Below are 26,249 nucleotides of genomic sequence, written 5' to 3'. Positions count from 1 at the left end.
TTTCTGACGCTGCATCTCGAATTGGCGGGAGGCACGCAAATACATTTGCCATGACTTGTTCATTGCCACATGTGGCGTCGCTGGGGCGTGCAAGGTGCTGCGTAAGCACTTCCTGTTTTGCCGGATTGCTCGTGCTATGGGTTTGCATCTGTGTCTTTCTTGTGTTTTAGTTTGTCTATTGTGCAGTTTCACTTGATTGCCTAGCTTTTGGCAATGTTCAGGCAATTGTATTGTCCAGTCCTGGTCACAGACACTCAATTATTCATGTTTAAGTTGACATTTTGGCAAAGTTGTAGTATTGCCTGTTTTTTAAAGCTTGGTTTTGATTTTGTAGCTGGCTGGGTATGACTGAAGCTGAGGAGCCTTCATAAATGGCCAGCATGGAATGCTGTTTCAGGATTGACATTGTCTTCAGGCCTTCTCTGGCCTTCTCTTTTTTTTTCAGTTTGTTCCTTACAATGTGGGGAACATACCCTTGTCAGCTGTATGGGGGGGAGAACAGCTCAATTTGAATTCGAGAGGCTGTAGTAAGGGCATTTAGCTTATTGTAGAACCCTCAGTTTATCGTATGTGGAACTATATGCACCCACAAAAGACAAATGGGAACAAGTGACTCCCATTTGACTGTGTATGTGTATAGTTCTGTGCTTGATTTACTGTGACACCTATAAGCGTCAGCTCGCTAAACAGTGTTTTTCTGGTAAGTGTTTCACGAGATGAAACAGTCAAGGTGAGAGGTACTCTGTACATATTCACATCTTGGGCTCGAATCTGCATGCCTCTAGTAATTGTAATGATTGCCTGAAAACAATGTTTTCTGTCATATTGTACATGGTTTTATAGTGCACATTCTTCAGTTGTGGACCCTAGCTTTCAGTTGTCTGCTTACCATAAACACGCAAAAGTTATTTGAAGCTACCTGTCACACATCAAGCTAGTAGTGCTTTATTGAAGCTGTGGTTCTTGTCAGCGCTTCGTTGCGTAAATTCACTGTGTAACTACCTAGGAAAACTGGTGCATTTCGAAGGTGGTCACCCAGCAATGTTACGCACTAAAGTTACGCAGTCACTAGCTTTCCAGGGGGGCTTGAATTAATCTAGAATGTTAGATTACCCTTCTAGGAGCCTTGCAACAAAGGTTTTATAGTGAGGAGAAAATAGGCCCAGAGAAAAGTGCAAAGCTGGCTTTCCTGTGTTTGTTCCTGTGTAACAAATAAGAATTTAATGCTTATTTCTGGCCATGGAGAGTACATTTGCACACAAACACACACAAAAAAAGAAAAAAATGCTTTTTTGAGCAAACTTGACTGCCCCACAACTGAAGTCTCACTTTGGGGTATCGAAAATGCTACTACGTGATTTGTATTTGGTTTATTGAGTGTAAATTATGAATTCTGACATATTAAAGTCAGGGGGGGATATAAAAAATACGTTGAGCTTTGTGTGGCGATATTAGCAACCGTTGACTACAGTTTGCTATTAGTGCATGGTAGTAACAGCGGGAAATGACAAACATAAAAATAAGATGTGGATGCAGCACTCATATGCACGCATTCTTTTTATTCCCTTGTCAGTTGCTTCGTTACCATCTTATAATAATAAATCGCAACCAACTAAATTTGCCACCTTGCTGCAATACACTTTGCCCATTGCAAATGGGTAGATATACATGATAGGAAACTGGTACCATGTCTTCACTGTCCGATCCTGACCTACGCTTGCATCATTTTCTCGCTTGCAAAAGCTTTGTCCCCAGTAAAAGTGATGCTCTCAACACCTTCAACCATCGGTCGATCACTTTAGCTTGACTTCACTAGACCCTTTTCCTAACCTGCAAGTGTGCTTCCTTGCATCGCGCATTTGCATAACTAATAATGGCACAGTGTGCTAGCAGCACATGCTTGGGGCTAGAAGTTTCTTGTGCATGGTTTTGTCACAATAGTGATGTCGACATTTTACTCGCCACAAGACACTTGTCGCAAACTGGGGTTGTATGCACTGTTTGCAAAAATGACTGCACCGCATTGCCATGGTGAACGGCCATTTTCGCCCGCCGCACCGTTTTCGTGGTGCTGTGCACTTATTCTTAGCCTAGCGATTCTTTGTTGTCGTGCCTCATGCCACATGCAGTGCTGCTCAAACGCTTGCAGTTTCGCCCCTCTTGAACACTTCCTTCTTGGCGCGTTCCCTCCATGGGGCGTGCTTTCTTATCTTGGCTTGGTTAACACTCTTTCTGACTCGGCGCTCATGTCAACACAGGGTCCGGAGGTTAAACTGCGAGTGACACGGCCAATTGACTCAGCTCTTGGCAGCCAGCCCTTAAAGCTGGATAGAATAAGTGCCGCTGCTTTTTCTTTCTTTTTTTTTCTCCCACACTAGAGCTATTTGAACACAGCACGAGTTTAGGGGACACGTAAGGGAAACATTCAGTCGGTGTAGTCTGGCATAGTCTGATGGATTTAGTATTTCAAAGTTCCGTCTGGCATTTTTTTGTTGAGTGGTTATTAGAGGCAAAGCCTGGAGGTCATGAATTCGACTCCCGGCCAGTACAGCCATATTCCTATGAAGGCAAAATGCAGGAATGCTTGTCTGCTTATATTCAGCTGCGTGTTAAAGAACCACAGTTGGTCAGAGATTAATCCGGAGCACTTTACTACAATGTCCCTCGTTACCCATTGTGCAGTTTCTGGACATGAAACTCCAGAATTTAATTACTAGCAGGCTAAGTGAAGGCTACACAGGGTCATCCTACTGAAACTGGTTCAGTATTTCCTGTTGAGCTTGGTTAACAAGGGACATTTCAAAACTGCCTTGCAATGTCCTTCAGTCATTGTTGGAGCAAATAACCATTCATGTTTCATGTTGCTTGGTCATAGGCATGGACTAGGAAGTTTGAGATATTGAATCTAAAAGAATACAAATATATTAACCAAGACTGGCTCTAGTGACTTGGTGCATGTTATACTTGGCTGCCTTGTATAAAAACCGTTTGCATTGCTGAGATTGTAAAGTGTGGCAAACTCTGGGACAATGTGGGACTTAAAGAAGCTAGTGATGTCTGTAGTAGTTGGACTTGCTTGTCTAGCAGTGCTGTCTATTAGTTACACCTTGCTTGGGAGGTAACTGCGTCACTTTGCCGTCCAGATCCTTCATTTGCAGAGTAAATCGTAAGCGCATCGAGGGAGAGAGAGAGGGGGGGGTGACACAGAATAGGCAGCGTATTTCAGTGTCACATTGGCTAATACACTGGCAGGTGCCTGTGGATGTGGAATTGGCAACTAAAAGCTTATCCACTTCGCTACCAGTGTCCACATACGTGGATACGTTTTCTAAAGTACTTTTAAACAAAACGTTGCGAGGCATTAAAATGACATGCTTTTCTAAGCCTGGACCATGGTTTACTCTGCTTACAAAAGAGGATGCCATATCTTGGCTGAGGTGGCCATGGAAAAAAAAGATGGCTGCGAGCACTCTTAAAAATCTGTTTGCTACCATTGTCCACATTTGTGGGCACTCTCTTTAAAGTCATGTATGCCTCTCAAAAGCTCAAATTGTACGCATTTCTCAGCCTGCATCATGGTTTACCCTGATTCTAAAGGAATCAAAGAAATTTCTAAAGTAATTTTCTATGTAGCGTCCTAGCACTTTGTGACCCTTCAAGGTCGAGGCACATAAATACCCGAAGGAAATATTTATTCTTCATCTAAATGTTCAAAATAGACACAAAGTAAGCGCATTCGACAAAAAGACTAAAAATATTTAGTGGAAACTTTTTCAGTAATAGGGGGGCAACACCAGCCAGAACACTGGGAGCGAGCTTTACCCCAAGCCACCTATGCCTTTGTTTGCAAGTTGTACAGACAGTACTCGTCATATGTGAACCATAGGTGTATTCATTGAATTTGCTTTGCATTACTTGTGTGATACCACTGCAGCCGGAGATCTTGCATCGGTCTGTCTCCTCTGACCGAGCTTTCAAACAAAAGCGAGTCATGTGCCAAACTTCTCCCTTGTGCGGTGTTCATGCTCTAATCCAACAGGCAATGCTTGCTGCTTTGACTCAGTGTTGGCCGATGACATTTGGTGAGAAACTTTGTACTAAATACCAAAACTCTGCAAGAAAAACATTGTCTGGTGTGTTGCCTGTAGGCAACATTTGTTCATAAAGGGTTTAATTCTTGATCCATTCGGCCTCGCACATCCGTCTGCTAGCCTCTTGGTGAGCTCGGATAGTAGAGTGGCTGGCTTGGAAAGGTGTTACTCTCGGGTTTGAACCTCGGACCAGAGGAGTCTTCTTTCTTTTTTTTTTTTTTATCAAAAACATTTGTGAAACCCGGGGCTTTGTAGTTACTCCCAGGTGGCTGACAAATGTTGCCTTCCACAAACCCATAAAACATTTCGTAATGGGAGTGAAAAATCATGGAGTGGTTTTTACAAGCGATTGCTGTTTGCAGGGAAACAATATTGTCAGACCTCTTTATAATGAAAAAATTGTGATTGGGTCCATGTGAGAGAAATGCTAACATTGATACTTCCAATGAGCGGGCAAGGAGTCTCCTGCTGATTTCGATGGCCCGTCAGTGGCTTGCCGTGCTGGTACATAGCACACAAACAATGCTAAAGTACAAATGTGCTTTGCACCATCGTTGATATGCAATTTTTCAGTCAGTGTCATCACTCTATACCTGTACATTGGCTTGTCAGCTGGGGGGTCAGTGAAGCCAAGGCTGTTTGCTAAAATATTCACACATGTCCATAATGAGCAGTTTGAGGTTGCTTTGGCAAGTATTTGAGATTTTTGCTGCCGGAATACACATTTAGAGGTTCGAGCGAACAAGTGTTCTTTTTGCTGTAAGCCATATAGTTCTTCTATAGTTGCATATAGTCCGTTCTAAGCAATAGTCTCATTTTTGGCATCAGTATAGTACTAAAATACTGATTGAAATGGGGCATGACCAACAGAATTTCGTTTGCTTCATTATGTCAATATTTGTTATTTTGAGGTTCGACTATTGTTAAAACAATTTCTGTGGCCGTAACTGCTGCGTAAGCGCAGGGAACCCAGATTCCAACGACACATTCTGTTGCAGCACTTCGTGCAGGCGTTGCAGAAGTGCAACAGCCAAGACCTCAGCCGCTTAGCCGATCTTGGGGTCCATAGAATGTGTAGCTGGCGTCGACGTCCAGTGAACCAAGGCTTCTCACCACACTTGCACGGGCTTCTTTGGTTCAGCCAGTAAGACTGCGCTCCTCAAGGATAGTTGTTGTGGGAATAGGAGTGGGAATGTCGTACCCGAGTAGCCATTGTTGCCCCCCAGCTGCATAAATCTAAATGCAGTTTGTCACCTACTTCATGTCACTGCTCTAGCAGCACAGCAGTTAAGGCCGACATCCCCTTCAGGTACCACTGAAATCTGGTAGTTGAAAATTTGGTACGACTGCATTCATTAACCTTTTCTTTATCGCAGGAAAATGATGAAAACTGTACCGAATTTCCCCAAAACTTTCTAGAAATGCAACATGCAGGCAGCCACGTTTAGAGCACAACTGTTGAAGCAGCTTGAAATAAAAACTACACGCAATAGGTGGTGTCCAAAACCCTACGTCCGTGACATGTTTCTGGCTCCCGTGATCACTTCTGCTGCTTCCAACCAGCAAAAGCATAGCCTCTAAAATCCACATTTTAAATCCAGAGGGTGCCGCCCTATGGTGCATGGATTTGTACACCACCTATGTTTCTATGACGAATGTTGCCGCCTAGTGTCAAGAATTGCAACTAGATGTAAGCTGATGGGCATACTAGTCATCAATTCACGCTGCACATTATATTTCCTTATAATGACAGCAGTAGAGAAGGGGTTAAAAGCATACTGCAGCAGAACAGATTAAGGATTTTTGTGTGAATTTTGTCCAAGTTTACCTTACTGCATATAATTCCGTGCACAGCTCCTGAAGGAGATATACGTCCACTGTTCGGCCATGTTGGCTGTACAATAGACAACACTGGTCTAACAATAGTGCTACTTGGGAGTCATGAACTGCTGACACAAGACTTTATTCTTAAGATCAAATTGGCTAAAGAAGCAGTCTCAAAACAGTTTTGACTTGCCAGTAGTTTGTGTCAAATGAGCATTCGAACTCTCTAAAATTTTAAGAAGGAAAATGCTGGCAAGGGACAGAGAACTCCAAGTAATTTATTACAATACTTGTTTCTAAGAGCCAGTTTTGGATTCGTACCCAGGGATTGGTGTATCGCAGCATCATTCCTGTAATTGGTGCGGTTACCACACATAGGTGCAGCCAGATGCACAAAGCACTCATATATCATTAATAGTTATGGGTTCAGTAATATTCGAAACTCTTAAATAATGAACGAAATACTTTCCTGCTGGATTCAGTCTGCGAGTGGATAGTCACTTCAGGCAAATATTTTTTTGGAATAGGTAGTTTTCGAATATTTCAGAATCGTCAATCGTTCTCAATCAAACATGAAATAGGGGCAAAAGTACATTAAATTTCATCCCCTCGGCCATAGTAGGCATAAAAAATCGGCAAGAAGTTATGAGCGGGCTACGTCTGTCAGGGAGATGGACTTTACTGGTTGGACCATGATCATTTGCGTTCCCTGGAGAGTCCTGGGCACGCAAACAAACTACATATGTTCCTAATGCTCTATTATTGCTTTTGATAAGCAAAGCTTCATAATGTGCAATGTAATAACAGAAAGCTGGTAACATTATTAATACTATGATGTGAACATTGTTTTATAATAAGTTAAAGTAGCTGTTCATTATTCATAAAGTATTCGATTTAATTTTATTTGCTTCTTGTACTATTCGATTTGTATCAGATTTGGTCTCAAAAAATTATTTGCACACGCATATTATTAGCAGCTCAGTCATACCTAGCTTTATGGCTACAAAACAGTGGCAGATTTTACTCTGTGTCATGGTGTCATGATGCCACGTACGGCATTTTGAAACTAACCTTTAGTATCAAATTAAAATATGCCTCTCAAGCTCCAAACTTCATCAGTGTTGTCATCCTTTTGAGTGCAAAGAATGTCTGGTGGACTTGGTACAACTTTGAAACTATCTATCAGTATGCTAAGTTAACGTTCGATAAACACTGCGAAAGCAGACGAGGAATTAAAATAGGCACAGTGAGCTCCTGTGTGTGTGCCTTACTTTGTGCTTAACTACTTTTGTGCGGTTTTCAATGTGAATATGCACAAACTGGCCCATGTTTCCCATTTACTGCAAGTTTATATATTCAGTTGTGTACATGTGTGAGAAATCTAGGAAAAAAAAATTCTGCACTAGGAACTTGAGTCATTATTTCTGCACACTGTAACATGAGTAGAAAGTGTTGAAGCACACAGATCTCGGGGGAAAAAAAAAAGCATGTTGCAAATATGTGTGCCTGCCAGTCAAAATGCACCATTACACCTTTCACTCTCCCCCACTCAAAATGGGGAAGAGGACTCTTTAGCTCTTTCGTTACTGTGCCTGTAGAGATCGATCAATTTGATCAACAGTTTGTCTATGAATCGTTATACATTTATATTGAAATTCTTTTAGCAACATAATGCACCCTCTGTAATGATGACCAAGCTTTAGGTGTTTGTCAGATCTGACAATTCTTGGCAGATTGGGGAGTCTGGAGTCTGAAAAATAACTCCACAGGAGTTATTGTTGAGATTAGCCTCCAGTGCTCCTAGCACTTCTGCAATAAAGAGACTCCACTTTTATGCTTCATTCTATTCAGCAAGATAATTTTTAAATGATACCAGCATCGAGGACACAGAAGCTTCTCTGGGGTTGTAATTTTCTTGATCAGACATATAGGCTGCTTTAACGATGTCTCAAAAAACGGTAGATGCTCATGAGTGCATGTAATTTTAATGGCTTTGTTCGAGTACTGTCAAGTGCAACTTTATCAAGTAATATCAAGTGCAACTATGGCTAGTATTCACGCCAACAAATCCTCATAACTTGTTTGCATGATCTGACTTGGAAAAATTGGGAACTAGGAACCAGGCGCATATTTTGTGAACCAGCTGCTTCTCTGAAGTTTCACATAGTTCTTTAACATTGTCTGAGCAATTATTACTGCTATACATCCATTCAAAGCACGAGTGATAGGGCTATAATTTTATGTATCACAGTATATGTTATGCCTACTATGCCTTGAAATAAAATGTTAAAACATGAAAGCACTGGAAATGAGCACATTTCTCACGGTAATGAAAGAGGTAAGATGGTGTACAGAATAAGCTAAGGGAAGTCAAAGTGCTCAAAAGAAAAGAAAATAAAGGAGGGAAAGGGGGTATGGGGTTCAGTTGTGATAGAAAGGTGGAACAGGTTGGGGTGCTGCTGTTGTGTTCTTCCAAAAACGTGGACAAGTTGAAGAAACCAGCAGCTGTAGTACCCCCCCCCCCCTCTTCCTCTATCTCACAAGTAAACACAATAAAAGTTAGATTCTTAAGGCGCATCATCACCACAACGTGGCAATATGTATAAAATTTATATATCGTATTAAATGCGGAACACATTCTTAAGTTGTACTGTGGACCTATCTTGTAAATGATATAATTACCTATCTTGTGTGTGTGTGTGCGTTCTTTTTTATGTGCTACCAAGGCTTGAAGCTTAGAAAATGACCTCCAATAAGGCACTGAAGTATTCTTTTATCAGTATTAGTCTTACCACGCGTTCGCATTTGTCCGGAGTGGAAGTATGCAACAATGAAGTATTTGAAGGTACACAATATTTTATAGAACGTTGAAAGATTACTACGACCATAAGTGAATAATGCTCTGGGTTCGGTGTTACGTGAAGCATATTGCTGGTTGCTGGATGTTCAGTATTGCTTACAGTTCCACAAAGCATTCCCAGATGTGCCAACATGTTTGTGTAAAGCAAACAGTTATGTGTATAACAAGAGGGTGTGTGCGATGACAGCAGCAAGAAATTTATTACGGTGATAATAGTGTGACAACGACTGCATGATTTTTACTCCAGTCGTTCGATTAGTTATGACATGCCAGTTGTTCGGTTCTGCATATGTACTGGACAGGTGCAAGAAGAAAACGCAGATTGTGACATCATCTGGCGACTAAATGTGATAGTTGTACATACCTATGTCCGTCATGTGGTCTATGTTATAACAATGATTAATTACTCTTTTTTTGGAACCAATAAATCTGAATCTGAATGATAGCATTTGTATTCTGGCAAAGAAATGTTAAGACCTGTTCAACGTGGGCCCCAACATGAAGGTTGTGCAACGTCAGACAGAACCTGTGTTGCATTAGCTCCCACAAGGAAAGGACTGGGGAATGTGGGCTGATACGGAAATCGGTGCTTTCTAATACAGTATCTCAAAGCACTAGCTGTCACAAGAAAATAATGTGAGAAGTTGGCGCATGGCGCTTGCGCCAATTGTCTCAGAACCCTAGTTGGTTCATCGCACAAGTACGCATGCGATTGTGACCTAATGATTAGAGCATCGGGCTGTGGTGCAGGAAGATAGAGGTTCAGTATTACCCTCGATCACGAAAGGGAAAAATTTTAATCTACCCAAATGTAGCACGAAGCTACAAAGGAAACCCACGTGGGTTTCTCAAAAAGAAAGCTTCGCATTTGAGGAAAAATTGGTCCTGATCCGGTGGATGACAGTTTTTCCCTTTCATAAGATTCTGCAGAACTGATTTGCCACTCTCACTCACACATTTCTCTTTATCGATGAAGCCCGAAACTTGGTAAAAGAGGAACCTATTTCCCGCAGAGTGCCTGCAAAAATAAAGCACAGGATGCTTCGTATTAAAATGGCAGACACAGGAAGGAGGGGGGATGCTATTTGGTGCTTTGTAAAGGAAAGAATGTTTTGCCTTTTTTGCTTCACTTTTCGTGCGCTGGCTGCCACTGTCATGCCGGCTATACAGAAAATTGCGACTCTGAGTATGTGTCCGAATAGACAATGTTAAGCGGTTACAAGACGGGCAGGCTGCTTTAATGACCACCACTTCCCTGTTTCCTGCAATATCTCAACATATGTGTGTGCATGTACTCAATGGCTGGCATTTATGGGCCGTTGCACCGGTTCTAACGCCATCACTGATGTCACATAGGACAGGGAAAAAAATTTGAGTTTTCAAAGCAACAGGAGAGAGCAAGTAATCTATTGTGCAAGGTAGTAAGTTCCTTTCTGCATGCAGTGAAATTCTGGCTCACATGTTTGTGGCAATATTGTCTGGAAAAAGCATTTACTCGTTGTTTTCAAAAAGTGTCCCAGTGCTCCATTAACTGCTCATTGTTCTGAATAATTGCAAAAGTGTAATGCTCCCGTTTGTTTAAAGTAAAAAAAAAAACATTCCCCAAATAAAATATTGATTCTCCCATTCCAGAGCCCATACAGGTCCCCCTGTGTGAGAGGTACCTATAGACTTGTATTGGCCCTGAAATGTTGTGGAGAGGGACCCGTTTCAGCTCTGAAACGTCAGATTCAATGTGCTATTTTATTCGGTGAGTGTTACGCTCTATTGAACACTGCAATAAGTGCTCCCGTTTGTCTCTCGCCTTTTTCTGCGTTATGCTACTGTTGTTTCTACCTTATAACAGGCATTGCTGTGAAATGCGAGCCACATCTAGAGTGCTTTGGATGGTAGTCAAAGGCATCTCCTATCCACGGGTGCTGCCATTCCATGAGCCAGTACAGCATGCTGGTTATGACAGTAACTCACTCATGCCCCCCCCCCCCCCCCCCCCATGTGCAGGGGCCCGTCGTCCAAGCGGCGGCTCTTCACCAGTGGGAGGATGGGTGCCTTCCTGGACAAGCCCAAGGTGGAGAAGCACACAGAGGGTGGCCAAGGCAATGGGCTGCGATATGCGCTGGCCAGCATGCAGGGCTGGCGCGTCGAGATGGAGGACGCTCACTGCGCCATGGTGGGCCTACCCTGCGGCCTGGACCGCTGGAGCTTCTTTGCGGTCTTCGACGGGCATGCGGGCGCCCGTGTCTCGGCCCACTGCGCCCAGAACCTGCTGGATGCCATCATCCAGACGGACGAGTTTGCCCAGACCGTGGCCTCCACCTCGGACGTTGGAGAGGTGAGTGTAGCAGCAGCAGGGACAGAGTGCTCAACTCTGCCATGTCGTCGAACTCTGCCATGTTGATGGCTAGAGCCGGAGATGCCGGATATGCCTGAGCCACCATGATAGCCGATCAAAGATGGAAAGATAGTGTATTTGACGATGGGTGGCAAAATTGCACGTGTCCAGAATAAGCACCCCTAGTCGGCTTCAGATGTATTTACAAGCTGTGGTTTTCAATCTGATTAGACAAGCAGCTTGCGTTGCGCTTTACGAATGCCATTAATAAAAGTGCTGATGTGACATTTCTTTATGTTTAACCTTTTGCTTTAAATGAAGGTCTTCAGCCTTGATACGGTAGAAAAAATACTGGCAAGCCTTGAAGTGCCCTAAATATTTTAGTGTAATAGCTTTTCTACAACCAGTTTCGGTTTTGTTTCTCAGGAGGTGTACGTGTCGTAAAGCTGTGATGCGGAAGGTGGTCATATAGGAACAAAACATTGTGACGTTTTGGCACTCGCTCTAGCTCACTCAGTTCTCTGGCATACTGCTACACCAAGGCCGCGTTGTGCATTCTTTTGGCGGGCACAATTGTGCACACTGCACCTTAAGGGGACAAATTCTCCTCCCTAGACCTTGCTCCCAGCTGTGAATTTAAAACCCCATTGCTCAGAAACTCATGGGGTGTCCTTTGGGCTTGGCATCATTAACAGAAGGTCTAAGGGCACTGTAAGAATGGCCTCAGCCAATGGTCATTGCCAATTGGTGCTAATGAATAAGACAATCCCTGCAGTTTGTACACATAATTAAGGGTAAACAACAAACAATATTTGTGTGCTGTAGGCTGATTTAGAGATTTAAGCTGGTTTCAAAAATCTGTCTCTGGAAAACTGGCCTCTAGAGAAACTGACCGTAATTTGTATTCATATCTTTTGAAGTTCTGCAGTTAACTGGGCACAAGTTTATTTTGCAATAGAATTGTAAAATATGGCAGCAATGCTAGACTGATGGGCAATGTTCTTGTTATTATGAGACGAGTATCTTACCGTGTCTTCTTTCCTGTGCATCGCGAAAATTGTTTCCCGAATCGCCACTTTTTTCTTTCTTGTGCTTTCCTGTGGGTTCCCGAGGGCGGGGAGGAGCTGGCCGAGCGGGTGGCCACCGGCATCCGGCGGGGCTTTCTCTGCCTCGATGACCAGATGCGAGCTTTACCCGAGGTGGCCTCGGGGGAGGACAAGAGCGGCTCGACGGCCGTCTGTGCCCTCATCTCGCCCAGCCACGTCTACTTCGCCAACTGTGGTGACTCGCGCGCCCTCCTGTGCCGGAACGGCCAACCGGCCTTCACAACCCGTGACCACAAGCCAATCAATCCCGGGGAGAAGGAGCGCATCCAGCGGGCTGGCGGGTCTGTTATGATTCAGCGGGTCAACGGCTCCTTGGCGGTCTCGCGAGCCTTGGGAGACTTTGAGTACAAACAGGTGGGTCCTTGTTTACATCCTCATTGAGGCAGAATTTTTTTCACTAGGTTCAGTTTCACACCACGTTTTATGTGGGCATTGTTTGCTGGTGTCATTTACAATGAAACTAGCGCAGGTGATTGCGACGAAAAAATTTTCTGATTTCGTTACAACGAAACAGGGGTGCCAACTCACAGCTATGGCAAGCACACGGTGTTCACCATCGCTGTAGTTTTGTATGCTCTGGTCGAACTCAAATGTCATGAGGAGGCACCACTTTCCTGCTCACATCCGCACAGAACACCTGTAACCCGTTGTCTCCAGCTATTCCATAAAATACATACATATGTAAACAAGCTATATAACTCTGATATCCCTCGTGTCACAACCGGAGATCTTGTGCAACACGCAGGTGGCCGGAAGGGGCCCCTGCGAGCAGTTGGTATCACCCGAGCCCGAAGTGACTGTACAGGCACGGGACACATCGTCAGATGAGTTCCTGGTGCTCGCGTGCGATGGCATCTGGGACGTGATGAGCAACGAGGAGCTGTGCCACTTTGTACACCACCAGCTCTGCATCTCGCACAACCTCGAAGAGCTCTGCGCTGCTGTCATTGACATCTGCCTCTACCGGGTACGTCCTGTGCTGAGCTGTCTTAAATGCGAAGCATTTCTCAGCGAACATTTGCCACTTTGAGAGTATCTTGTCTAGCCACCTACCTCTTGGTGCTCTCATAGTTGTTTCGTTAACTTGGTTACCGAAATTGGCGTAGTATGACAAGAGCGCACAAGGAACATAAATGAGGTCATGACATGAATATCGTGCCGTGTGTGTCATGTAAATCATGAAACAGCCACCTAAGTCTTGGTGCTCTCATGGGTGTTTCGTTAACTTGGTATGTACCAAAGTTGGCATAGTATGACAAGAGTGTATGATGAACATAAATGATAGGTCATGGCCTGCATGTCTTGTAGGTCATGAAACAGCCGCCTAATTCTTGGTATGTACCAAAATTGGCATAGTATGACAAGAGTGTATGTCAAACATAATTGATAGATCATGACATGCGTGTCATGTAGGTCATGAAACAGCCACCTACGTCTTGGTGCTCTCATGATCGTTTCGTTAACTTGGTATGTACCGAAATTTGCATAATATGATAGAAGTATATGACGAACATAAACGATAGGTCATGGCATGCGTGTCATGTAGGTCATGAAACAGCCGCCTACGTCTTGGTGCTCTCATGATCGTTTCGTTAACTTGGTATGTACCGAAATTGGCATAATATGATAGACGTATATGATGAACATAAATGATAGGTCATGACATGTGTGTCATGTAGGTCATGAAACAGCTGCCTACGTCTTCGTGCTCTCATGGTCGTTTCGTTAACTTGGTACGCTTCGCATAACATAGATTCTCACAGGGCGGGGGATCCGCTGTCTTTATTTTGGGGGGGGGGGGGTTGGGCATCTCTTTCCAAAAAGGCATTTGTGCACTACATGTCTGCTTTTATTGTAAAAGCCGCTTCCTAAAAAGTCATTCAAGCCTGGAAGTGTCAAATTTCACAATCAATAGCATTGATGCAATTTAGACAGGCAGTTACGTCAGTGGTTCTCGGAACATTACCATCAAGGTCCCCTTCATCTTCTGGCACAATTGTGCCACACGAACAATTTTTGGTACCAATGTTCAGTACATTGCCAAACTGCTATCATATGAAACTTTTTCAGCCGCTACATCTTTGTGTGAAGAAGCAAAAGCACAAGGCACACACGATCAAGAGAAGTAGGCAACTGTCACCGCAGCTTTTCTGCAGTACTTCCCTGAGTGTATCATGTGAAAATTGCGGCTTGCCCCGTTTCCTCTTTCGGTACCGGCAAACCGCCTCGCAGGTTGTCGCACACCGCTCTTTCCTGATGTAAGCGGCATAAAGTGAGCGTTATGTTTCGCTCTGGCGACATTGCATTCCGGTGTTGCCTGCTGGCTAAATTTCATTTTGGTTTTTCTTCACCGACTTAAAACGCTACGCAATAGCAAAACAACACAGCGTGCCATTTCGGCCCTACCAGCATGGTGCGTGTCGGTGTCCTGTGGTGCAACGAACCTTGCCAAGTGGGCCCGTCAAAACTTCTCGCTGAAATGCCCCACTCGAAGAAGCTGTCGATGCAGACGAATTCGAGGAGCACGAACGTAAGCATACAGAAGCCGCGGAAAGGACACTGCGTGTCTCGGGCCATTTGGGCCCCACCATTCAGCACCACGTTGGCACGTTGTGCTGCAACGACTCCCACGACACTTCGCGTTACATAGGTTTTAACTACAATTGAATCTGCTGACTTTTTTGGGACTTCTGTTTGTACGTTTCCCAGCTAGCGCATTCTTTCTCAAATTTTTTTTTCCAGAACATACGAATGAGGTTCTACTGTGTTTGTTTCTTGTCAAAATACAATGTTATTGCATTCTGCTGGGTGTATACTGTGCAGTTGTTTTGGCATTTGCCTTTCGATTGTGCAGCGTATTGTAGAGTGTCTTACTTATATTGATGTAACGCGTTGTATTGTGTAACGCGTCTGCTAAGGAAAGAAAATGTGTACTGATTTGTATTCATTATTTATGTAACTGAATTTTAAAAATTTTGTTTATTAATTGCTTTGTATTCTTAGGGACCGCAGACATTTGTCAATCCAATTTCCTAGGCTTTTTTTGTCGTCCCTGGCATTGCATCATGTACATTGCAGCCGTGTAATGTCAAATTAACTTTGACTTTGGAAGTGTGCGCTTGGGAAAATTGGACATTAGGAAAAACGTAAGTAATACCATGCCATATGCAGGTCTTACTATTCCTTTCATGAGAATATAACTTTTTTGGTCCACCATTGCTGTGGGTGACATGTACTTCTGGTTTAATTCATGAAAAAAAAGGAGCAAGTACTGCATTCGTGCATGGAAATGCACCATTATAGTCTGCCTTTGTGAAAATTAACTTTCCCTGTCCACGGGAAAAGCAGCACTTCTTGGGTAGTTCAATAAATACATTTTTTTCTATCTAAAGCGTCATACTAAAGCACATAGAATCAAATTGTCACTAGTCGCAAACATGTTTATTAAAAAAATTAGAAAAGAAATATGTAAACACAAATTTTGTAAACAAATCTTATATGGAAACATGATTGTTTCGCACAAACAAAATTTTTTAATATGTCAGAATATGCATTTTCAATGCAAGGAACCTGCGCAACATTCCATCAAATAATGGCTTTTTATGTAAAGAATTTCTACATATAAGAAAATGTTTGCCCTAGTGGCTAGTGCAACGCCGAAGTCGACTCCCGGTCATCTTTCGGTGCAAGCCTCTACTTCGGTAACCATCGATAACGGGATATCGACGGGAATGGGCATGGAAGGGAATGTGTTAAGTGCAAACTACCAGTTTAGCCAGTAGAGACGTTTTTACGTAGCTGCTTTAGTAATGCAACATTCTGTACAAATGCCTTCTGCTCCTTTCTTAACAGCTTTGGCTTCGGGCGGTGTAGATAAACACGGAGTTCTCTGCTTATTGAATGTAGACAGACAAAATAGAAGTATTTTAGTTAAAAAAAGGGGGAAAATAAAGTCATTCTATATTCGCTGACAACTTTCTGTGGCTATGAAGGGAAGGCTACGGGCACGTGGCTTCTGCATGTGTGTTACGGCGCCAAGTAGTCCAGCAGTGTTTGACAGTGCTTTTGGTTGCTCGGAACAGACGCTGAATCGACGCAGCTTCCACGTGCGATGGTTTCGTGTTTTCCCAGGCGCGGAAGGGAAGAGCCGCAAAATGAGTAAACCTCTACCCTCAGTGGTGTGCTCTGTCTTATTGAACTGTTGCTAATAAGGTGTCTTTTTTTTTTTCTCTTCTCCAGCCTAAACTAACGTGAATAAAAATGTGGGACTCTTTTTTCAGGAGCGCTCTCACTTCTGTGCGCTTTGCCTCCTTAGCTTTCCCTTCACAGCTACAGAAAGTTGTCTGCGAGTATAGAAGATATTGGTAGCACGCACTAATGCAGTAGGCATCCATTAATTTGACTCTGGTTAATTTTGATCTCGACCGAAGGTTCTGGCCGGCACTTATGCATTTCTACAGGCGTAAACTTTCGTTATTTTGATCCTAAAGTTGGCCTTCGCCGGATAACTCAAACTTGACCAGTCAGTATACGTGCACGTGACCCCTATGGTGGCCCGAATAGCCACTCCTTTATTGGCTGCCTGTCTCCGTGAAGTTTAGGGGACAGCGAATGCGTTGAACACTTGTCATCTTCTGCCGAAAGTGCCCGTTTTCTGCCTACCCTAGGAAGATTCTTAAGCTCTAATGGTGGCTCACAATGTCTATTTACTATATTTAGTCAATGGTAACGTGGGAAATTTTTTTCCAAGAAAATTGGGCCGAAAATTTCCAGGACAGTGCACTCTGAAACGAAATCAAAAGTGTTTGTGGCTTTCGCATGCTTTACCGCACAAGCTGGCTGTATTGCGGCGAAGCTGACTAGAAAATCTGTCGCCATTGTGTCGTTGCTTATTTTTCTTAGTAAAAAATCGGGTGCATGTTATATTTCTACTTTGTTTAGGAGCTCTAATGTCATTTTTCATTAGTTCTTTACTTTGAAGACAAAAAGTGGGCGTGCATTTGATTTGGGGGCTTCTTAGAATCGGCCAAATACTGTGTAATGAGTCGGTGTGTTCTGGCTTTTTTTTTTTTTTTTTCTGCATCTTGTTTAATTTGGCCCTCCGGGTTATTCTGTGCATTTCATCGGTCCTGCCAGAACCAAATTAACAGAAGTCGACTGTATGCCAGTAAACTTTGCAAGCCTCCCTTTTCTTTTTAAGCCTGTGTATACTTTACAGTTACTGTGTCCTTGCCTGTCTTATCTTGACATGCAGGGGAGCAAGGACAACATGAGCATTGTCCTTGTGCTGTTTCCCGGTGCTCCATCGGTGAGTGATGAGGCACTGCAACATGACCGCGAACTGAATCAGCTCATTGAGAAGAGGATCACAGGCAAGTGATGACAGCGGCCGCTTGGCCCAAATGAACATACGCTTATTCGCTTATTCTTGTTGCTGCATGAGTGGACACGGATCATAACTGTTGGCGATGCGCTGACTGATGCATTCCCTCTCTTTGATTCCACAATGCACACTGCAGTGACGTGCGAGTTGATCAATTGACCACATCTTTCAGGACAAGTTCATCGAGGCCTTTCTTTCATTATCACCGTAAAGATTTTTTGTTTCAGTGCAGGTCTTCTACAAATTTGGATGAGTGCAGCTGTAGCTAGGTGGGGCCACTAATTGTAACATTGTCAGTCCTTTCGTGCTTGTGGTCTTCATGTCTCATGAATGAGTGGCTATGCCACATGCATGCTTGCCAACTTTGCCAAATTTTCTGTATCAGTGAATTTCGGCCCGCTATACTACTTTACAAATTTTGAGTGAAGTTTAAAAGAAAAAAAGATCTGTTCACGAAACTGTTTCACTCGTTGATCTCCAGACCTTCCATTGAAAATCTGCTGGTAAAGGGAAGCCAGAGGGGTGCTTGCTTCAAGCAAGTTTATGCGGACAAATTGCTGAAGCAAGTGAAATCGGGAACAGCAAAGTTTCGGGAAAGAAGTCAAATGTGATCTAAAGGCATTGCGTTGCTTGTCAGTCCCTCCTGTTCAAATTTGGCTGCTGCTCGTGTGCTGAGTCAGCAACGTACAAGCAGCGAAAAAATTGGAACGCATTCACTGCGGCAGCACCTTTTGAAGTCTGTTCATGTGTGTTCTGATCCATTGGTGGGACACTTGTCATATTCCTCTGGTGCGACATGACACGTTGGTGAGCTACCTGGGAGGTGTGCTCGTTTGAAACTTGCTCAAAGTGCAGAGAGATGGCACCATGGCGTGGTTGAAAAGAAAGCGACAAAAAAATTTTTTTTTTTTCTTTCTGCTGATTTCTGGCAAAGATGTCGATTGCATGCTGTGGGAAAGCCCAGTCGCACAAGAGGAATATGACAGGGAGAAGCCGCACAGGGCAGTCATGCTTGTGCCATCTGTGGCAGTGAACGTGTTAGAGAAATACATGGTATTCCCTCTTCCCCTCTTCCTGTCTTTTTCTCTTGGTGTCGTGTCCACAGAATCAACTCTCGGTCAATTTTGGATGTTAAGTGAATGAGGTAACTGGACCAGCCTAGATTTTGTCTGACTGCTTTCTTCTCTATTTCAGAGATAGTTTCGGAGGGCTCTGATGCAGAGCTGAACAACATCATCCAGGCACTTGCCGAGGAAGACCTGCCCGGCCTCCCTCCCGGTGGAGGAATTCTCGCCAAGTAAGCGGAAACCCTTTTCCAGGGCCAATTGAACTCCTCTGAACTGTGTACTCTGCTTGCATTGATCGCAGCAAGCAGCTGTCAAAAGTTCACCGTGCAGTTCTTGTGTTCTTCACACTATGTGTAACCAATGTCGCCATTTTTGGAATTGACTCCTTGCAGGCATGCACTGTATGGAAAGACTAGAATAAACGCAACACAGCTGCCAGCGAGACTCTGCCACATTCTTTGTATTTTTGGCTACTTGAAACTACTGAAAAAAAAAGATATTCTACAGATATTTGCAGGATGCGGAAGTTATCTGGTCTGTACGGCAGTGAAGCCGCAATTCTGAAATGTCTTGAGAAGTATGCAGTAATGTATAAAATTCGAAATTGCACACGTAAAGCAAATTCTTCAACCTTCGTAATGAGGATGTGACCAAAGTTCTGGAAGTGTGGTGCATCGTAGTGATTCTGCAAGAGTTTTGGGTATTTCAGTCTCTTCACATGGGTTCGTTGCCATCAAGGTAGCTTCGTCTAAGCATAATCTGTGTATTTTGAAAGTGTGGAAGTTGTGCTGTCATGTGACAGTTACATTGTCGTCTTTTAAACTCCACCGTGGCATGAAAAACCTGGTCAACTTACTTTGCCTCCCACATTATGTCGTTTATGCCACTCTGCAGCTGGGCCTCCTCCTACTGCAGTGGGCAAACTTTTTGACTATGAAGGCATAGCTGAGGAATTGAAGCGTGTGTCTGGCATTGCTGTTAGAAATACGTCTCTATGTCGAATTTTTGATGCAGTATATAGAAAACACAATTCTTATGTTTACTGTATGGCATATAGATTAAAAAGATTTTAAAAGTTGTGTCGAAATTTCTACCTGGCTCAGTGCCATCTCCATGTATTTTTCACCTTTTATCTCGTACAGCGTTTGTGCCATACTCCGGATATCTATAAATCTCGACTGCAAAAATGTTAGAGGAAAGGTGATTGCCCAAAGGTTTCCATACTTTGCGCACAACTGCGAAATTGCCAATAAGTGACAGGACCGCAAGTTTGTAGTGAATTCCACTTCATTCTACGCCACTCTTGTCATCCGCCGTTCACGGCTGGCTGCAATCTCGTTGATAATGCGGATGGAGTGTTGCTCTGGCCCCTGATGAAACGCAGCAGGTGTGGGAAGGCACGCAATGACCTCCGCAACATCCACGCTCACATGTGTGCGGAGCATCGTCAGCTATTCGCCGTGCTCTGCATTTCCGTGTTTTTATGAAGGCATAGCTGAGGAATTGAAGCGTGTGTCTGGCATTGCTGTTAGGAATACCTCTCTATGTCGAATTTTTGATGCAGTATATAGAAAACACAATTCTTATGTTTACTGTATGGCATGCTTCGCGATGCCACGCAATCCAAGCTCTACGCCAGCTATGCCAAATGTTTGATATGTTTTTGGCATTTTCTTAAGTACGGTAGAACCCCATTGATACGTTTGTAATGGAATTGTGGAAAAACCATACCAGCTGGGAAAATGTGACCGTGAGGAAGGGCGCAAATTCGCACAGCAGAACGTCAGAAACGGTCTGAGTGGCTGCCAGTGCAGTTATTAGTTGTCTCAGTGTTCGCACTGTGACCAGGAACGGCACATGCGCATGTGTATAATTAAGGGACAGATACAGTGTTCCGTGACAGTGGCCCTTGCCACAGTATTTTGTGTACGTTTCACCGCATAACACAGTTCTACTGCGCTGAAGCTGACTGAAGAAAACCGGCAGTTGTGAAAAGCAGATAAGACCCCTGTAGGCCCCAAAGTAAATGTAGGTTTGTGCTTGGCAGAATTGGCCTATTGTGCTTGGTTCCCGGTGCTTGGTTCCTGATGCAAAATTCGGTCGCTTGTTTCAACATACCACCTGTTGCAATGAATTGGTCACCTGTTGCAGCGAATTGGTTACCTGTTGCAACAACAACAAATTGGTCACCTGTTGCAACAAATTGGTCATCTGTTGCGATATGCGAGAGCCAATTTCTCCCTGCACCATTAAATTTATGTGGCAGCCACTTTCAAATGCAATGTAAAATGTGGGAAGATTACAGAATGGTGCTGTATCAAATGGGAACATGATACATAGGAGTCAGCGGGACTTTGGTTGGGACCACCAAAACACAGTGAAGCAGCCAGGAAAACACAACAGCAAGGAACATATCAATGGGGTTTCACAGTAACAAGTTCAGGGCTGCAATATTGCCTTTTCCACAGTATCTCGCAAAAGTGATCTACCGAAAATGCCGCTTCTGGTATGGCGAGCCTTTGCGAGAAATTTAACTGCTACTGGCACCTATTTTCAGAGGCTCTATGTAGTCTTTGCATGGCCAGGGGTTTGTATTTTCGTGAACTCTCTTATCTCGAAACTCCACTTATATAGAAATTGTCTCCGGTTTTTACAACTTTGAACTAATGGGGTTTTACTGTACTTAATGTTGGCGAGTCATTGTGGCCATTTCATATGTTGAGTTTTGGCCTATGTAGTCACATATTTGAATGCACCTAAGAAGCAAAATGGTATCCATGTCCACTAGTAACTGTTCATCATATACTGGTCCACTGCTTTGCACACCTTAGAGTTATTTTCTGCAGAAAAAGAAAGGCTGTCAGATTGGGTGAAAATTGGCAGTGTATATGCCACTTTCATTGTAAACAGGCCATGCAAAATTAAAGGAAGGGAAAGAAGTGCCAGACTCTCATAAAGTACACAGTGTAGCCTTAAGTCTACAATATCGTTCACTCTTAAAGGGAACACAGAAATATAACTCAAGTTAGCATGACTTTAACGTTTATTCAGCTTCGCTGGGGCTAATAAAGTGCTTGATGTGATGCATTAAACAGAGGCGCTTTGATAAACATTTCTCCAGTCCATATCAAATCTGAACTGCAGTCACGACTGAAATATTAATTGGGTATCTGCATTAAAAATGAACTGTGCGCAAAGTACGCAAAGGCCATGTTGGCTGGGATCCCGTCCAGTCCTATGTCGGAGCAGTTAATGCTACAGAATAGCTTGGCTGGTGCATAGACCAATAAACAGGGGTTACACGCAGTGTCACAATTCAGCAACTACATTGTAATCTGAGTGTTGGCTCATGTCGTATGCATATTTCTGTCTGGGATGGCTTGGTAAGTTTGAAACATGCAATCAAGCCTTGCCGCCGGCCTTTTCCATTTCTAGGAGGAGTTTCATCGAGGAAGTGTACAGCAAGTTAAAACCCCCGTCCACGTCATCAGAGTCGGTAAGAGATCCCTCTGCTTTATATTAGGCCAACCCTGGTCAATTCATCGGCAGTCACTTAGGAGTGTGTTTTTTACATGGTCACATTTGTAGTAATGGTGAATAAGCAGCATGTGCAAAACAGTGAGTCTCTAATTTAACTTATATTAAGTGAACTTGTGCCCAGAAAAACAAGTACACACTTAAAGCACGGCAAGGCAACGCTAGTGTTGGTCACCAAAATCTTGCGTATGGGTCAGGTGTGTTGGCTGTGTATAGGCAGCTTATCATACATTTCAGCGTAATCACTGGTCCTTGCATACTGGCATGTTCTGTGACTATAGATAACCGTGTAACGGTAGTTAGCTGGGGGAAAATGGTCACCAGAAGAAAGATAGACAATCTGTGCGTGTCAATATTTATCATCTCCACAGTAGCCCAGTGGCTAGACGTTCTGCTACTGGTCACGGGGTCGGTTCCTGGCCTCGGCTGCTGGATTTCAGCGGCCGAGTCGGAACCAAACAGAACACATTATGTTCAATGGCCGCTGAGTTGGGGATTTTACTTCACTACTTTAAAATGAAACTACTGTTTAAGCGGGTACAGTTTGAGGTTTTACTGTACCATGTGCGCTGACCATAACATTTCGGGCCCCACAATTTCACAAGTCTTCCTTTCTCTACGGACTCTCTCACTGTCGAGCACGATGTGGTATGACCACGATGCAACATGTGCAGTAAGCCTCCCAGTGAACAAGATGGTGCCTGTGTTTACAATCAAGGGGCGCTCCGAGTTTGGAGTACAGGGCAGCAGCATGCACAAAGGTGGTAAAGAAGTGTTTCAACTGTTCTATTATGCAACCTAGATCGTTTTAATTACAAGCAAAGATAGGTTACGTTGTAGCTCACGCAATTTGGGGACAAGAGTGCTCCCTACACCAAAGGCTCCATTGAACTCCCTCAGTGGAAAGGCGACCGTGTGATACAGAGTGCATCTCCCTCAGGATAAAGATGGAGGCCCCATAGCAAATTTTGGTTATACACTGGAAGTTGTTACGTGTCCTCTAGGGAGCATTCTGCCGCAAAAGTTTTTCAAATTGGTTCGTAATAGCCGAGATAGAAATATTTCAGTGCCGCGAACCCATGATTTCAGGAGGCGAGCTCCACTGCCAAGCCAGACACTCTCTCCACTTGCCCCATCTAGCCTCCGCAAGCATTGAAATTCCTTCCCTGCGTTTTCCCATACTAGACCTCAAGGATCGCGTGACTCATAGGTCAAGGGCGCCCACCTTCATTTTATTTCCCCTCTTGGCACTGCGCGCATTCGCTGATGGCGTCGCCTGCGAGCTGTTCTGAGTGTCTGGTTTCGTGCAGCGCATGATGTTGCGTGCTGCGCACAAGGACACGTGACTAGCAGTATAATTCAGTGCTATGAATACTGAGGCAGAACAAGCAGATCACAAAGCATGATCATGCACTGGAACATTGTAGAAAATGGCATCGTTTCGGTACCTGCACTCGTGACTGCACGACCGTGGGAACAAGCAGACGAAGCGGAAGTACATCTCTCTTGCTTCAGTGCGAAGTACAACAAAAAAACATGCAGACATTCCGTTTGTGTGTTATATTATTTCTCTAAACTTCAATTCATGAATTCAAGCAACAGATCACATAAATAACACATGTTGCCTTCAATAATTTTCGAAGTCACTTGTCACCGCGAGCGACGTCACACTGCGTACACGAGTACGTAGGCGCAGGGACACGAGTACGTTACTGCGTCACTGCTTGGAGTGCGGTCGCCGCAAGGGAAAGGGAAAACGGAGTTCGGATTGAAATTTCAGACCTTTCCGCGGCACGTAGTGATGTAATTCTTTGCAAACACTATTGTTAGCGTGCATTGTATGCTCTGTGCTTGTCAGCTCAGAATGGCCAGACCTGGTGAGGGGCCCTTTAAAAGGACTTCATGGGTGGCCATGTGACATGGATGCCTTTGTGACACGGGCAGAGTCCTATCTTCACTGAGTGTGCAACTGCTGCTGTTAAAGGGCTGTGCCTTTGGTCTTGTCTAGCACTCTGCCAGTGTGTAGTAGAAGAAGCAGGATTTCTGTATCTCATTTTTTTTCCTCAATGCGCAAAAAACGCTGCAGAAAAAACCAGGTTGAGAAACAATTGCTGTATCATGCGGAGTGTGACCTTTAAACTTTTGTCACAGACTGTGTACAGTCACCGTTACATGTTTATCTGAGAAAATGTTGAATTTACGAGCAGTCTGTAACTGCGGCCAGTAAAACTGCACAATACTATGTTGTCCGCATGTACAAGTAAAGGCTGGAAATGAGCACATCTGGCTGCATTCCCACGCTGCAAAATTATTCAGCTGTTTCTCAGATCCTGTGGTTCGCAAACTTTTGATGGCGGCTGTACAATAAAAGTTGTACCTTAAACATTCTTTCTTTTGATTTAGCAGGTGAAGAGCCAGTCACAGGATTGTGAACAAGCGGAGGAAGCAGCAAATCATTGAGAGGAATGGATGCTTTCGTCAACACAAAACGGAGCGTCGCTATGAAGTGTCCTCCATCGCATCACCTTGTTTTTTTCCCCGTGAAAATGTGGCTGCCGATTACGACCGTCAGGGACTGCTTGGCAGCAACGGCAACCATAAGCAAACCAACCGCTCACGAACGGCTGCCAGCAACAAATCGAAGGAAAGCAAGAGAGACGTCGGAAGACTTTGCTTGGCTGTGGACTGGTACTCGTTGATGGCCATCAGCAGCTGTGGCGGCCCTTAGAAGCAACCTTTGCAGAGTGGTAATTGGGAGAGATATGGTGGCTAGCCACGGACCGACCGACTGGCTGACTGACCGGTGTCAACTTGCGTAGTGTGTGCGTGTGCGTGGCAGGTGTTGACACATCGGCATCCCCCCTTTTCCCTTCCTTACTTTGCATAGTCTACTACCGTCTTAGGTTTTTCCATTCATTTGTTTTCAGCGAAGAACCTTGTTTTTCTGCCCTTTGTAAAATGCAAACATGCAGACTGCACATCACTCACTCATTCATTCTCTCACTCACTCGATCACCCTTGACAGGTGACGAAACGCGCATCGTCGACTAACGCAGATGCACTTACACATGAAAATAATACATGAAGAAAAGGGCCGTGTAGGTTGGTCTTAGCGCAACACAGCCCACTTCGCTCTTTTTTGTCTATTTTTCTTATTCTTCTTTTTTCACATTACGTCGACGTCAATTCCCTTCGCGCATTACCTCCCTCCCCCCTCCTCTGCTGCCTTTCCGTCTACCCTAGCATACCATCGTCTCCACGATTTTCACATCATCCCCAGTGTTGTACAATGACCGTTGTTACAATTACCATTACAATGATTATTATATTATTGTCGTCGTCGGAATCGTGAACGAGGGCCGTGGTGACTTTTTTTTCTTTCCTTCCTCGAAGTTTCCTTTATAAGCGTGCAGCAGAGACGCAGAAGAATAGTGGCGGCGCGCGTGACTGTGTGTGTGTGTGTGTTGTGTGTGCACGTGCTGCACGTAATTGGTAGCAAGAGAGCAACCAAATGTCGGGGCTGAATCCTGTCTTCATTGTTTGAGTGTTGTTGTTTCTTTTTTAAGGATTTCGTCGAGCAGTGATTTTATGCCTACCCCATTTTTTTCTCTTGTGTTTCTTTCTCCTCCTCCTCACGTTTTTTTTTATCCTTATTATATCTCGGCGTTGTTAGGTTTTTCTCAGCGTTGACGGGTATTTCGCCACGGCTCAGCAGGAGACAAGCACAAGGACAATAATAAAAGAAAAAAAAATCCCTGAAGTGTTTTCTCTTTTTGGTTATCGTTCTTTTATGTGCGCATTGAGAAGAAAAAGCAGCAGACCTCAGGAAATCATTCGACTCATTTGCTGCAGCAGTAGCAGGCTTTTCACTGCAGACACTGCTGTCTTTGCAAGAACTACTTCATAGTGGTGTTGCAAGCACTTAAGTATAAACGCCATGCAAGCGATCTTGCGTGCGACAGCAACAAGCGACGCGATGGAGATGGCTGTCGCATTCGCTCGTCGCCTACAAGTCATACCCCTTCGAGTGATGACTTTGAGTCACGTTT

General features: G+C 44.1%; 1 protein-coding gene across 2 annotated transcripts in view; it reads left to right on the top strand.

The window, feature by feature from the left end:
• The window catches only part of alph (protein phosphatase alphabet), a 40,000-nt gene extending 14,040 nt beyond the window's left edge, over positions 1-25,960 (top strand). The window contains exons 2-8 of one of the 2 annotated variants that reach the window (XM_055072763.2): positions 10,777-11,107; positions 12,220-12,567; positions 12,959-13,180; positions 17,468-17,585; positions 18,791-18,893; positions 22,099-22,159; positions 24,604-25,960. In XM_055072763.2, coding sequence (XP_054928738.1) covers positions 10,817-11,107; positions 12,220-12,567; positions 12,959-13,180; positions 17,468-17,585; positions 18,791-18,893; positions 22,099-22,159; positions 24,604-24,660 — 1,200 coding nt within the window. In that variant the 5' untranslated portion in view covers positions 10,777-10,816 and the 3' untranslated portion in view covers positions 24,661-25,960. The remainder of the gene's footprint in view (positions 1-10,776; positions 11,108-12,219; positions 12,568-12,958; positions 13,181-17,467; positions 17,586-18,790; positions 18,894-22,098; positions 22,160-24,603) is intronic. The other variant, XM_050181515.3, reaches the window with a different exon arrangement.
• Positions 25,961-26,249: the final 289 nt, after the last annotated feature.

The sequence above is a fragment of the Dermacentor andersoni genome, chromosome 7 (assembly GCF_023375885.2).
Source record: "Dermacentor andersoni chromosome 7, qqDerAnde1_hic_scaffold, whole genome shotgun sequence".
NCBI classification, from domain to species: domain Eukaryota; kingdom Metazoa; phylum Arthropoda; class Arachnida; order Ixodida; family Ixodidae; genus Dermacentor; species Dermacentor andersoni.
Note: the sequence above shows the minus strand (reverse complement) of the source record. Positions and strands in the feature narration are given on the sequence as shown.